At 44.3% G+C, this 13,600-nt stretch overlaps 1 protein-coding gene and 1 long non-coding RNA gene across 7 annotated transcripts in view; one reads left to right on the top strand and one right to left on the bottom strand.

The window, feature by feature from the left end:
- The window catches only part of cacna2d4a (calcium channel, voltage-dependent, alpha 2/delta subunit 4a), a 77,200-nt gene that overhangs the window by 51,744 nt on the left and 11,856 nt on the right, over positions 1 to 13,600 (bottom strand). For all 5 annotated transcript variants that reach the window (XM_072710110.1, XM_072710111.1, XM_072710114.1 and 2 more), the window contains 20 exons: positions 13,306 to 13,456; positions 13,149 to 13,223; positions 12,064 to 12,153; positions 11,836 to 11,949; positions 11,216 to 11,294; positions 10,023 to 10,156; positions 9,572 to 9,589; positions 8,904 to 8,981; positions 8,565 to 8,645; positions 8,147 to 8,221; positions 7,519 to 7,605; positions 6,925 to 6,996; positions 6,633 to 6,694; positions 6,368 to 6,435; positions 5,757 to 5,802; positions 4,876 to 4,973; positions 4,674 to 4,767; positions 4,489 to 4,581; positions 1,795 to 1,922; positions 416 to 484 (listed from right to left, as the gene is read on the bottom strand). In XM_072710110.1, the coding sequence (XP_072566211.1) occupies positions 416 to 484; positions 1,795 to 1,922; positions 4,489 to 4,581; positions 4,674 to 4,767; positions 4,876 to 4,973; positions 5,757 to 5,802; positions 6,368 to 6,435; positions 6,633 to 6,694; positions 6,925 to 6,996; positions 7,519 to 7,605; positions 8,147 to 8,221; positions 8,565 to 8,645; positions 8,904 to 8,981; positions 9,572 to 9,589; positions 10,023 to 10,156; positions 11,216 to 11,294; positions 11,836 to 11,949; positions 12,064 to 12,153; positions 13,149 to 13,223; positions 13,306 to 13,456 (1,712 nt within the window). The remainder of the gene's footprint in view (positions 1 to 415; positions 485 to 1,794; positions 1,923 to 4,488; positions 4,582 to 4,673; positions 4,768 to 4,875; positions 4,974 to 5,756; positions 5,803 to 6,367; positions 6,436 to 6,632; positions 6,695 to 6,924; positions 6,997 to 7,518; positions 7,606 to 8,146; positions 8,222 to 8,564; positions 8,646 to 8,903; positions 8,982 to 9,571; positions 9,590 to 10,022; positions 10,157 to 11,215; positions 11,295 to 11,835; positions 11,950 to 12,063; positions 12,154 to 13,148; positions 13,224 to 13,305; positions 13,457 to 13,600) is intronic.
- LOC111843105 (uncharacterized) lies at positions 3,798 to 13,579 on the top strand. 2 transcript variants are annotated; one of them, XR_002838064.2, is made up of 4 exons: positions 3,798 to 3,909; positions 11,230 to 11,276; positions 12,425 to 12,490; positions 13,339 to 13,579. It is a non-coding gene; the product is annotated as an uncharacterized lncRNA (long non-coding RNA). The 2 variants fall into 2 exon arrangements; XR_011989601.1 differs by lacking the exons at positions 11,230 to 11,276; positions 12,425 to 12,490.

The raw sequence follows: 13,600 nt of genomic DNA, 5'->3' as shown, positions 1-13,600 counted from the left end.
TTTAAATTATTGAACGTCTAATTATGTACAACTATATGTGGTCCTGTTGTACTTTTCACTCGGATCTGTTGCAATTAAATTTTGACAGTGAGCCACAAATTTAAATGATGGGACTTTTAAATGACATTTAAACAATAAGATCATTTAAATATGTTGCTTTCCTGGACTGCCCTTGAGCTTCTCGTAAGTGCAGTGGTCAGTTGAAACAAGGCACCATCCAACTTTTGATGATCAGCAGAGTCAAACGATACTGTCAGCATGGACCATCACATCATGTCACGTGACCACACACACACCTCACCTGCCCCGCTCAGCAACAACATGACAACAGCAGCCTCACAAGATGGCCAACAACAGTTTCAGGCCCCATCTCTCTCAGTGCAGCAAACAGAACCAGTGCCACTGGATGTCTTACCTGCAGCAATGGCCATCTTCTTGTTGACGGTCATGGTCACAGCGGTGCTGGCGACAACCACGTTCTCATCTGTCAGAAGAAGACGTAAATCAGCAGCTGCTTGACTCGTGGCATAATCCACATGCATCTGGTCGATATGCAGTTCACATGCCACCCTCTGAAGTTTGTGTCGGAGCTAGGAATCATACACCAGTCACTGAGAATTCCTCATTCAGCACTTAATTCATTCAAATCCAGGAGCACAAGTATGAATATCACTCAACAGATGTTACCTGTCAAGTGTTTTGCAAGAGTCCTGAGGTGCCTAACAAATTCTTCGCTTTAAGCTCATGTCAAGAACTTCAGTGACCTTTTAATTAGTCTGTTGGAATATAATAATGTGAGTCGGGACGTGTCCTTTCACTGTTGATTACTGTAATGACTGCTGTTTCCCGGAACCCTTGGGAGTCAGAAACGATGCTGCTAATTACGAGAAAGTTCTAATGTGAATCAGGCACGCCTCCCATGCTCTGGGAAACCGATTCTAAAATGTGCTGAACGTATCACTTTTCGCCGAGCTGTGGGAAGCGCGAGACGGCGTGATCGATACAATGGCGGGCATCGAGTCGCTGTGCTGTCAGGTGGCGTCTCTGTCCCGCAGCCCTGCCCAGATTCCCCAGAGGCTGTCTGCTAAACTAACCTTTTCAGGATCATTGCACTGCTTGAGGGCAAACCAAAGTGACCAGCCCACTAAAGCCACAGTGTCCAACAGGCCACCAAAGAGGAACATCCCACTGAATTCAAACAAAGGCAAGTACGATGACAGCCACAATGGTCACTCTTTCTTCAAGACACACCTGAGCATGCTGTGTATTCCCTACATAATATGGATCCAATCAGCAGGCAAAAGAGCAGCTACTCTGTAAGGAGCTTTGGTGCTTAGCTGCTGATCCATGCAGTAGAGTTATGAGAGCACATGCAGTGATGACCCAAAGAGCATGGCTCCATATGGAAACATGCTATAGACAGTATGCAGGCTCTGTAAATACCGTCTTGGTACTCCTGCTCAAGGTCCTCCAGCTTGGGGGAGGTGCTATAGTCATACTCATAGTCCCTGAAAACATCTGAGAAGAGCAGGTCCCAATGTGTTAACATAATGGTCAGGAATGCTCAGTATGCAGTGAAAATTGTGGCATTTCTAAACCTCAGCTTTTAGGTGAATGAAGCAATTCGTATTACAGCATCTGTACGCTGAGCTTGCCTTTGCTATTACCGAAGCAGCCAATGCAGTTCACCAAATAATATTATGGGCTGAAACAGTACAGAATATAGCTTGCTGTCCTGCCATGATACACAGCACAGGAAGACTGCGGCTGTTGCCATGGCGACTAAGGCAGTACCTCGAGTGTCCTCCTTGGGAATGTAGTACAGGAAGCTGCCCGGGGGATGTTCTGCGGCTCGCCGGTACCACAGGGGGAAGTGATCCATGGTGAAGATACTCTCCTTATCTGAGGTGGTGAGGAACTTCCTGCAGAGACAGGGAATTGTGGGAACCAAAGAGAGGTGTGGACCATAAATTGGGGTGGGGGAGGACACAGTTTACTGAATTTAATTAGTTATAAAACTCGATGAGATATTGATTAGTTATATGCTAGTGGTCAAGAGAAAAAAATGCATGAATGTATGGGTGATTGCTGCAAATACTGGGGTGATTTTAGGAAAGGTTTTGACAGGCATAATATCACAGTTTTACACCAACATGAAGATCATTTAAACGTAAGACTTATAAGTGCATAAGACTTTTGCACAGTACTGTATATAGTAGAAGTTTTGTCTTTAGTGCTAAAATAAAATGAATTGCAAGCATTTAATGACTTTTTTGTTTTATTTTTTAACAGAACATTAGTGGATGATGCATAATAATTTCAGGCCTCCATCTTGGGCCATGAATAAACTGAAACCCTGACTGATCCAGGAAGCTCAGGGATCGCAGGTTTACACTCTGATGTGTGCTACAGTCATGGAATTAATTAAAGACTTGCTGAGCGAGTTCAAAGCTGCCAGGGAGGGGAGCTTCCTCTAGGGGTAGAGCCTTTAGCGGCAGTTTGATTATATTTTATCGTTTGTCCACATTTTTAAAAACAAGAGAGGATTCTCCATGCTTCACAGGAGGGCCCCTGCTTCATTGTGGGTGGAGGCATTAATGGATGGAGGTTAATGCAGGACCCTACATGCTTCACAGGAGGGCCCCTGCTCCATTGTGGGTGGAGGCATTAATGGATGGAGGTTAATGCAGGACCCTCCATGCTTCACAGGAGGGCCCCTGCTCCATTGTGGGTGGAGGCATTAATGGGTGGATGTTAATGCAGGACCCTCCATGCTTCACAGGAGGGCCTCTGCTCCATTGTGGGTGGAGGCATTAATGGATGGAGGTTAATGCAGGACCCTACATGCTTCACAGGAGGGCCTCTGCTTCATTGTGGGTGGAGGCATTAATGGATGGAGGTTAATGCAGGACCCTACATGCTTCACAGGAGGGCCCCTGCTCGATTGTGGGTTGAGGCATTAATGGGTGGAGGTTAATGCAGGACCCTCCATGCTTCACAGGAGGGCATCTGCTTCATTGTGGGTGGAGGCATTAATGGGTGGATGTTAATGCAGGACCCTACATGCTTCACAGGAGGGCCCCTGCTCCATTGTGGGTGGAGGCATTAATGGGTGGAGGTTAATGCAGGACCCTCCATGCTTCACAGGAGGGCCCCTGCTTCATTGTGGGTGGAGGCATTAATGGGTGGAGGTTAATGCAGGACCCTCCATGCTTCACAGGAGGGCCCCTGCTTCATTGTGGGTGGAGGCATTAATGGGTGGAGGTTAATGCAGGACCCTCCATGCTTCACAGGAGGGCCTCTGCTTCATTGTGGGTGGAGGCATTAATGGTTGGTGGTTAATGCAGACTTCATTTAGAAATATGAATTGATCAGCACATTAATAAGTGACACAGTGTCTTATTATGAGTGATATTATTAAGACTAATGTAAGTAGTTGTTACTCATATTTAATGTGATGCACTAGTTACACATTGCCGGAATGTTGGTTGGAATATTGGTTAAAAAACCAGAGCTACTGTAAGATCACAGTGCCTTGGGACAGTGTCTGATTATTATTATATAAGTATAATTATCTGCTACTTATCCAAAGTGCCTAATATGGCTTTAATTTAACCGCAAATCTACTTGTAGGCCGTTCTCTTTAGAGTCCCCGCTATGGCTCAGTGAGTCAGTGTCCGGGGTTTATGGTCTAAGGTTTATGGGCTGCTGAGGGCCCCATTGACCATATAGGGTTAGATTTCACTACATGTTCACTTCTGAGAAAGTAATTAGTAGCCCCATAGGGAGCAGGCAAACGCAGCCCAGATGGGACTCACTCAGCTGGCAATCAGGAATGACAGGACAGCAAGCTGACTCACTTGGAGAAGAAAGAGACAGAAGATAGATGTGGGAATGTGCAGCATGATTGTAAGTAAGCTGCAGAGACTCTAAGTTTACTGCACTGCTCACAAAACAAATGTGCAAACTTTAAGTAAAAATACTCAACTGGGTACTGTGGAAAGAGTCAGTGTTCTTCAAAAGGGTAAAAAAAAAGGATTATTCCCATTGGCTATCTCTTATTTTGTCTGTTTTTATGTTGCGTTGTTTCATTTATCCTGCTTTGCCAGATTAGATTAGCCTCTTTTTTGACCCGAATGTGTTTATGTTGTTTATTTTTGATCGTTGGTACCACGTGCGTTTATACCCAGCATGGTCACATCTCACACTGTAGCAGTCAGAGCTGCCTGTACATTTTTTTGTTCAGCTTGTGGTTGCTTTATGAAGTAATGTGTGTAGTAAGTTCTTATTTGAGTATTTGCTATTAATTAGGGGGAGATTAAGTGTTTTTGAAAGCCTGATGGCTCTTGAGAACCAATCTTGAACACCACCTGGTACAGATCAACAAATCAGATTTAGGGCAGTAGTGTGCGAGTTTAAGGAACTGAATATATGACCAAAGGTCCCATTAGTGAACCTACATTACGAGTGTAATGTAACATTACTCACTTTGCAACTCTGTCCTCAGCGCTAATGTATCTGGTGACGCGCATGAGTCCAGCTCGCGTGCCCAGGAATGCTGTCTCTAAGCCTTCATCCATTCTAAGTTAGGGGAGGAGGAGTGGACCATGACAAAACAGACCTAGTTCATTTTTCAAAAGCATTACACAAAAGCACAATAGTTGCAAAATTACCCAGACTCGTTGAGTAGTAGTGCTGTCCAATAAGCTTCCAAAGGTGCGGTTACCACGGCATCAAAAAGGACTTCCTGTAACAGTTCTTCATCGCCTAGGAATACAGTCACGTCTGTTAAACCCTTCAATTGACAGTATTTTGTGATGTTCAGTGCAGCTGGCCTGTAGGGTCACGGGCGAGAAGCGCGGCTGGTCGGCTCACATTCCAGTTCAGGCTCCTTGCCGGTCAGGTAGCGGATGACGGCTTGTAGCTGGGAGTACTTGCGGTGTTGTGGGTCTATGTCTGTCTCACAGTAGGTCCTACAGAAGACACAGGTGATAAGCTTTATCCCCATATGATGAATAAAATAAAACGCAAGCAAATGACTTTCTGGCATAATACAATCTGATCAAACATTTACTGGCAATGGAATACATACCCTTGTTTTATTTAACCCCTGTCTACCATTAAAAGTGCCTGCAATGAATCTTGTTTTCTGTTGCATCATGTACAAGTATGTGGCAAGCATCTGTAGGATGTGTTGGACCAACATACTGTACAGTACGCAGCAGGGCTTGGTGCAATGTATGTCGTGACACATTACTCTCATGATGATCATCAAAATTATCTGCCAGTTGAATTACAGTAGCCCTTCTGTTGGTTTGTTCCAGATAGGATAGCCTTCATGCACATCTTGCATCAATGAGTCTTTGCTTGGCCAACACCCTGTCAACAGTCTGTGGTTATTCCCTCCTCAGACCACATTCATTAGGTACTCACCACAGCTGACTGTGAGCCCCCCACAAGCCTTGTCGTTTCAGAGATGCTCTGACCCAGTCATTTGACCATAATGATTTGGCCCTTGTCAAAGTCACTTAGATCTTTAGTCCTGCCCATTTCTTCTCTGTTCAACATGTCGCTTATGAGTACTGAATGTTACCTTGCTATCTATCTCATACTTTGATGTGCACTGTTTTTACAAGTTGGTCAACCTTATCTGCTTCACGTGGGAGTAGTCATAATGTTTTGGTCCATCTGTGTATTTGATAACGTCTTTGGGGACCCATCTTGGATGAGCAAATGAATAGTGATGACCAGCTTACCATTCATCAGCTAGGGTGACATCTGGTTGCATCAGGTCATGGAGGCCTTTGGGAATTGGAAGGAGACAATCAAGTGACAGAGTCAAAGCTAAACTAAAACAAAGGTTGGCAGGTGAATTCTCTGCCAATGTAGCATTAATGTGGTATCACTGGTTGACAGAAGCCATGTAGCAATTTCATTCGCTTATTTGTCGTCCTAATACCCCTGTGTAAATCTGAAGGTCTCAGCTGTACTGTGTGTTGGCCAGCCTCTTACATTAAACTTAAAGTACTGCTGCATTATTTTGAAATATGCGGTTTATACAGTGATTGATGGTTATATTGATTTTAAATGAAATCATCACTGTACCCAAACAAGCATCCATCATTTTTTCATGCGACTTTTATGCAATGCAATTGATGTAGTCTGTGGTTTAAGAAGAGGCCACTATCCTTGTGTGAGGATGAAGTACAGTGGCCACCATAGGAGAATAAAGAATGAAGCATGCATAAGGAACATATAGTCAGGAATGTAGGTTGTCTTGATGTGTGGTGTTCTAGTCCTCAGTTCATTCATAAATAGATGGCAACATCACCTGGCTTCAGCAGAAAGTGTGGGAGTAGACACGTACCTTCCTCTATGGACACGTTCCCCTGGAAGATGTACTCCCCGTGGCCTTGGGTCAGGACTATGCCCAGGCTTTGAAGGGAATGAACAGCAACGCAAGTCAGCAGATTGTTAGTGCAAGGCTGTGCGATTGGAGCACAGAGTCTGTCCACATGCTGTCAGCAAACGGACCGTCTGGCTGGAATTCCCAGTACGACGGCTTCATATTTCAGGATGAGCTAATGATTCGTGGGTGTACATCTCCACCGCTGGACCTGACGATCTCATACCTGAATGGCGTTTCATTGATGGTTGTGTAGAAATAGTCATTTGTCAGGAACAGGACCCTTGTCTGTTAGAAGAAAGAGGGGGACAATGTGGCTGTGTGTATTTTGGATTTCTGCAGTCTGGTTTAGGGATTGAAAAGCTTCTGTCAGAGATTTTATGTCATTTCTATCTGAATGAGGCACTGATGCTCCATGCCAGGTGCCTCAATCAGGACTCTATAGCTGATGCTGCCCGATGGCAGGCAGGCGGCACTGACAGGGAGGAGGTGGGCAGCTCCAGGGCACAGACACTCACCCCCTTCTCCACAGCAGCTTTCACATCCAGGGACAGAGAGCCGGTTTGGCCTTTCACCATGGCTGTCCTCAGCTGGAATGTCAACACGCATTTGTGCCAAAACACATGCAAAAAACATCAACACCCACACGACAAACAAATATGTATGTGTTGATCACAATAATGAGATTTTAAGAGAGAGGCATCATAATTTCTCCCTCCCAGAATCTGGGGCCTGTATCACAAAGCCATATTTCTTGCTTAGCCTGATAACATCTCAGATTTAAGGTACCCCAGCTTAAATGGACTTAATCTTTGTTCACATACATTTGACCCAGTTATCTTACTAACCCAAAAATCATCCTTTGTGATACAGGCCCAATGTCTCTACCTTAATGCTTCTGTGTACAAACACAATATTTCGTAGAAATACTGGATACCAGATGCTGCACCTTGCTAAGGGTGTTCATGTTTATATTATTAATGTGATCCCCAAACTAGACTAGATCTAATGAAATGACCTTCATCCATTTGTGAGTATGTGTGTGTGTAGCTGTTTGTGAGTGAGTGTTTGTGCCGGTGACGCTCTGTGTCCTACAGTGTCCCCTGACTCACCGTTTCCTCTGTGTCCTCCCACTCCACCTCAGACAGATCCACGCTGTTGTAGTTAGGTTTTGGCTTGAGCTTCTTTCCCTCCTTATACTGCAGGACCACAGGGGTGTGACATGGGAACAATGTTATAAACACTTTGCCTGTACTGGAGGAGGTGATGATGAAGCAGACATTTTCTCCCCAAAACATGTGTGGCTGGTTTCTTTTTCTGTCAAGCTATAAAAAGCTTCTATCAAGCAGAGGTGGAAATTTCAGGTTCAGAAAGTAAAAATCCTGACCAAGATTTAGATTCATCCAACCAGTTGAGTACTCTGTGACTGTGACTATTTATACTCAACTATTTGTTGAAGCAAAATCTTGGTCTAGAATTTTACTTTCTGGACCTGCAAATTCCACCTTTGCTATCAAATAATTATTACCACAGCAGAAAGGCCAAACAAATTTCACCTGTACATGTAACAGAGAGCCCTAATTGACTTTGAAATATTGTCTATCTTTTACATTTGGAAGAAACCGTAAGTACATAATGTACAACATCATTTGTTTCTCAAGAATCACCTAAAGTTAACCATGTTTTTTTCAGATTTATTTTTAATTCTGTAATTGGGAATTTATTGAAATGTGGTCATACCAAGGGTCGAAGGTCAGGGTGCGAGAGAATGTAGCCGTTGTTGGTGCTCAGGAAGGCGTAGCCATGCACTCCAAGCTGGGAAAGAGACAGACAAGATGGACCTCCAAAGTACAATCATGGTCTATCTACAGACAGATGGTTGAAACAATCGGAAAACAGAGACCACAGGAACCAGGAAATCCTATTTGCTGTGGCAAGTAGAAAAATATTTACATGTCAAGATAGCAAAGGTAGATAATTCAGAAAGAAATGAAAAAATCCAGACAAAGATTTAGTTTCAACAAACCAGTTCAGAACTCTGATTGTGATGCTTTATGCTCAACTGGTTGGTAGAAACAAAATCTTGGTCTGGATTTTTACTTTCTGGACCTGAACTAACCACCTCTGCATGATAGCTGTCGAAAGCCATCCACAGTACCTTATATCTTGGGGCCAATTTCATTAGCTCCCTCAGGGGCACATCAGAGCCGGCCACGCCCAAGAGAATGCCGTGGGAACGCTGCCCACAGAGAGAAAATAAACCTTAACTGAATCCCCCCCTCCCATGAAAACAGGCAGGAAGAGTGGTAGACAGTAACCATAAAGTACCCAGCCTTCTCTGCACCACTGAACACAGCGTACAACCTCAATGTTCTCCATCAAAATGCCCGGTTATACAAATATGTGAATGTTAAGTTGTGGGCTTCCCACAAGGAAATAATGAAACGTAGAAGCAGAATATCAGTCTAGGGACTTGACTCAGCGGGGGATCGCTCACCGTTTCATTCTTCTTGCTGAAGACAGGCATGGCGACGGTGGTCATGAGCAGCAGGCTCTGGGCCTGTGTGTTGAATAGCTGTGGGATGGAGCATTGTTAGGATCCTCATCACTATCCGAACTGTTAGAAGCAGAACTTTTGTGCATCTCTTTTTTATCAACAGACATGCTCCTGCACACTGAGCTATGGACAACTGCCTTAGCAGAAAGCGTTTGGTTCACATCGGAGAAAGGTATCTAACAGCAAGGCCTGAGAGTGACCAATGACAGAAAAATGGAAATCTTAGCGGGGAATCTAGATTACGATGAAAGTCTTACTGCCTCACTTGCCAATTGTGAATGGGACCAAAATTAAGTTATTAATAAGTTATGATTGATTTGTAGTTGTAACTCGGTAATGTCTCGGTAAATGTATATTGCTTTGGACAAAAGTATAAACGTAAATGTAAAATTGACTTTTCCTTTGAATCATAACAATACACAGATTTAAGATAATTAACTAACGTTTTGAAATTTGAAGCTGCGACATGAGATTAACTGAGTGTTTGAACTTGCCTTCTACGCAAACATACACATACCATCATGAACTATACACCCCACAATAAGGGGGAGATGTGACAGCACTGCGAACCTTACAGAGCGACCCCATTAGACCAGGAGTGAGTTTACCTCTGCTGTGTTTGGGAGCTTGTCGTGGTGAGTGTCAGGTCAGATGGGCGACAGGATTGGGAGTGAGCAGGCACGGGCGTGGGACGAAAACAGCAGATGAGCGATGTATGAACATGAGAAGACGAGACAGCCTTTTGGCGATGGCACAGATATCGAATAAGCAATTCACATGTGAGATGACACCGGACAAGTGTGACATAATAACGATGACAAAAGAATGACTACCATCAAACGGCAGCAAGAAAACTTGTGCTGGATAGGAAATGACTGGCATGAAATGGTATTCTTGTGGATACTCCTTCTGCCCAGAGCAGGACTAACACGTGTGCCACTGGTATCCTTTTATAACAGGGAGAGCCTGATATTTGGGATGTAGCTCTCTAATGGAGGAGCTGACTTATAGACTGTTAGACCCCTGAAAAATGTGTGTGCCTGAAGATGCCGTGCTCACCACACTGTCCATGTAGGCCTCAGTCCAGATGATGTCATGGTCGTGGTTAATGACCATTGGTCGGCTTAGAACATGCAGATACTCCATGACATTTTCTTGTACGTCGGCTAGTGTCGAGATGTGAGTGTAATAACCTGTGGAGCAAGGCAGTGCAAGTGAGATTCACAACTGCCGATATCACACACCTGCGCATCAAAATGTCATACATAATCAAAATCACATAACACTGACTTTTTTTTATTATTAGACTATCCAGTGTATGATGTTACCTGATTAATGAGTTGATATAACATTAGACAAGCCTGTAGTCTAACAAAACAAACCTCTAGGGCCGCTGTGTATGCGGGTTTTTTGCTGCAACTCCCTAAATAGATTACTAATTAGAGGACTGATTGGCTGAAGAGTCCTCACACCTGGGTTTGAACAGCTGACCTAAAGGTTATTCCAAAAACCTGCGCACACACCGGCCCTTTGTGGATAAGATTGCCCATCCATGCTCTAGGGCAGGGGTGTCAAACTCCAGTCCTGGAGGGCCGGAGCCCTGCACAGTTTTTGGTTTACCTTCATTTAACACACCTGATTCAACTCCTTGTGTTAATTACCACAGAGCTCATAAGCTAAATAATTTGTGGTGGAAAGAGCTAAGCTACACAGGGCTCTGGCCCCCCAGGACTGGAGTTTGACACCCCTGGTCTAGGGGATTGAAATGAAACTGTTGTGACTCAAATATCCACTAGAGGGCAGCACATATCTCCAGATTACTGCACCTGAAATAATGTCATTTAGATCTACTTTTCCATTCCCAAGTGCCATCCATTGTACTATAATCTCAGATAATCGGGCTTAATATATTAGAACTTATAAATAATGTATTTTTGTGCAAGTATACAAACCCAGGAATTTTCAGACAAATGAAAACAGGAGAAAGCAAAGAGACAAAAATATATGCTCTTTATAAGGACAGACAAGACAAAGATCACTTTACAGAGATGAACACATCTAGCACACCTATTTTGTTTCTAAGTGTGCAACATATAAAGCCAAACTCCTTTTGTCAGATAAAACTGTGTTCCTAAACAAGTAGGTCTCTTCTATGATTTTCATTTTCTGGTTCAGTAGGTTGCTAACTGGAATACATTTGAGAAGCACATGTTTGAAATAGGTTCCAATCCAGATTGCACAGCAAGGCCCACCTTTGTTGTTGCAGGCAATCCACTTAACAGTATCTGCAAAGGTCATCTCTCGGCCAATGAGGTAGGTGAAGACGCGGACCTGCAGACATGGCACAGACCACAGGTTACTGAATGGCACGTTCAGCAAGGACAAGGAGGCAATTCCATCCATTTCAATAAGTGTATCAGTATTTGGATAACACTAATGGTCACTTTCTAGGGCCTGTTTCACAAAGCAGGATTTCTTGCTTAGCTGGATAACTTGTCAGATTTAAGGTAGTCTGGGCTAAATGTAAGCGAACGAAGATGAAGTCTGTTTAGTCCAGACTATCTCAAATCTGACAAGTTATCCAACTTGAGAAAGAAAATCCTGCTTTGTGAAGTAGCTCCCCGATCTCTTCCTTAGTGGACAACAAGACTTGACTAGAATCCTCACAATCAATGAATGTGATACTGTCTCATGTGGATGCTACTGCTTTCTCTGGGCTATCAAAGTGGCGTGTGGGTGAGGACAACCTTAAATTTATTTATCAGACACTTGTATCCAAAGCAACTTACAATAGTGGGAAGAGTTACAATTCATGTGTGTTCTTACGGAGTTAGCACAATGCACTACTTGTTGAGTTACAGGAGCACCATACCCTTTTCTCTGGCCAGTTGTAGTCCTCAAACACCTGCTGGAAATCTTCCATGGCTCCATCAGTGATGAGCATGATGGCCTGGTTGCACAGGCTGCCCTGCCCATTGGCTGTCGCCTGGAGATGACATCACAGCAGCCACAGTAGACGACCACATGTAACAGAAAAGCACGTCACTGCCAGCTGACTGAAAGCTGAGTACTTTTATGTAGAGCTGGCCATGACGCAGACCTCGCTGAGGATGCGGAAAGACTCCTTCATGGCCTTGTTCACCTTCCCCTCCCCCTTGGCATGTAGTTCCTCCACCAGCATCTTGAAGTGCTGAGATACATAGAGTACAACAATGAGCAGAGCAAAGCCCCACACAGAGCCCAGAGTGTACACAGTGCAGGGCAGATCTTTCTCATTCACTTCATAAATGTCATCTTCATGATCATCATATAGATAGTTTTCATTCGCAGTGTTCCATTAATATCTTTAATTAATATCTAACTAACATCCTCTATAACTAACGAATATCCTCTTTAACCGTCTTCAATCATGTGCCATTTGTGGCTATATGTGAAACATGAACTACAGTCTGAACACACAGCTCACAGCTGAAGCCAGCAGCCAGCACCTACCCAGACCTACAGCTTGGAGCAAAGATGTTCGAGAGGTATGGCTGCCCTGGCAGATTCAGGGGGGGGGGCAGCACTTGACAGTGGCCCTTGTATACGTAGAATTATAATACATAAAATTCGACGGGGGGGCAAGGTGAATTTTTGTCAGGGGGTTCAGAATTTCTAAGGACGCCCTCAGCTTGGAGTAATTAAGGAACATTGATAGCATCGGCTGCTATATATCCTATGGTATAAATGTTAAAAAGAGGTTCTTTACCTCATCAAAGGCATTGTTGAAAGCAGGCTGAGTATCCAACCACCCCCCCCCCCACGCGAAATCCTCCACAATTTGTGGTAACCAGAGATCATGTGACCACAAAGCCATCCTGGAAGGTTGACCCCACCTGCTCTCTGACGGCATAGCACATGGAAAGTAGGCCATGGGACTAAGCAAGCAGGCACACAAGTGCCTCTGCATGACGGAGTACAAAGCACACACACACACACACCCACACACACACACACACACACACACACACACACACACAGTGGTGCATGTGCCCAGAGAGTTGGGATCAGACTAAATAAACCATATCCTCTCCCTCCACTGTGCATAATTACCACACGATTCCTACTTCATGGACGTCATTTTGTGCAGCGTGGGTTTTGAAGCTTAGTCATTCCGAGCTTAAATGAATTAGATTATTGCATTACCTCACGATTGTCCAGATCGGCCTGCACCAGCGTGCCTTCGAAGCAGGGCTCCACATAATGAACGTAATCGCTGTACTGGAGAGAGACAACATGCTGCAGGAGAATCACGAAATGTAGTTTAACGTAATTAGAAATGTTTTCGCTTGTTTTCACTCACGGCGATGATGTTGACGAAATCATTCTCCCCCAGAGTGTCTAGGATGGTGTTGATGGTGTGTTTGGCAATCGTCAGACGAAGACCCTTCATACTGCCGCTGATGTCCACGACAATCACGAGGTCCTTTGGTGATGTCGCAGCTTGGATGTACCTACGGGAGAGGGAGATTTATGTGTTGATGCATGCACCATGGTCGCTGTTAGCGTGATGGTCCAGCATATTTCGCTGCTGAAGTTGGAGCAATAAAACTCCATTTGTCGATTAGATGAGATGACATCCCCTTTACAGTATTTTC

This window comes from Paramormyrops kingsleyae, chromosome 3 (assembly GCF_048594095.1).
Source record: "Paramormyrops kingsleyae isolate MSU_618 chromosome 3, PKINGS_0.4, whole genome shotgun sequence".
In the NCBI taxonomy this organism is placed as follows: domain Eukaryota; kingdom Metazoa; phylum Chordata; class Actinopteri; order Osteoglossiformes; family Mormyridae; genus Paramormyrops; species Paramormyrops kingsleyae.
This window is presented reverse-complemented; position numbering and strand designations above follow the sequence as displayed.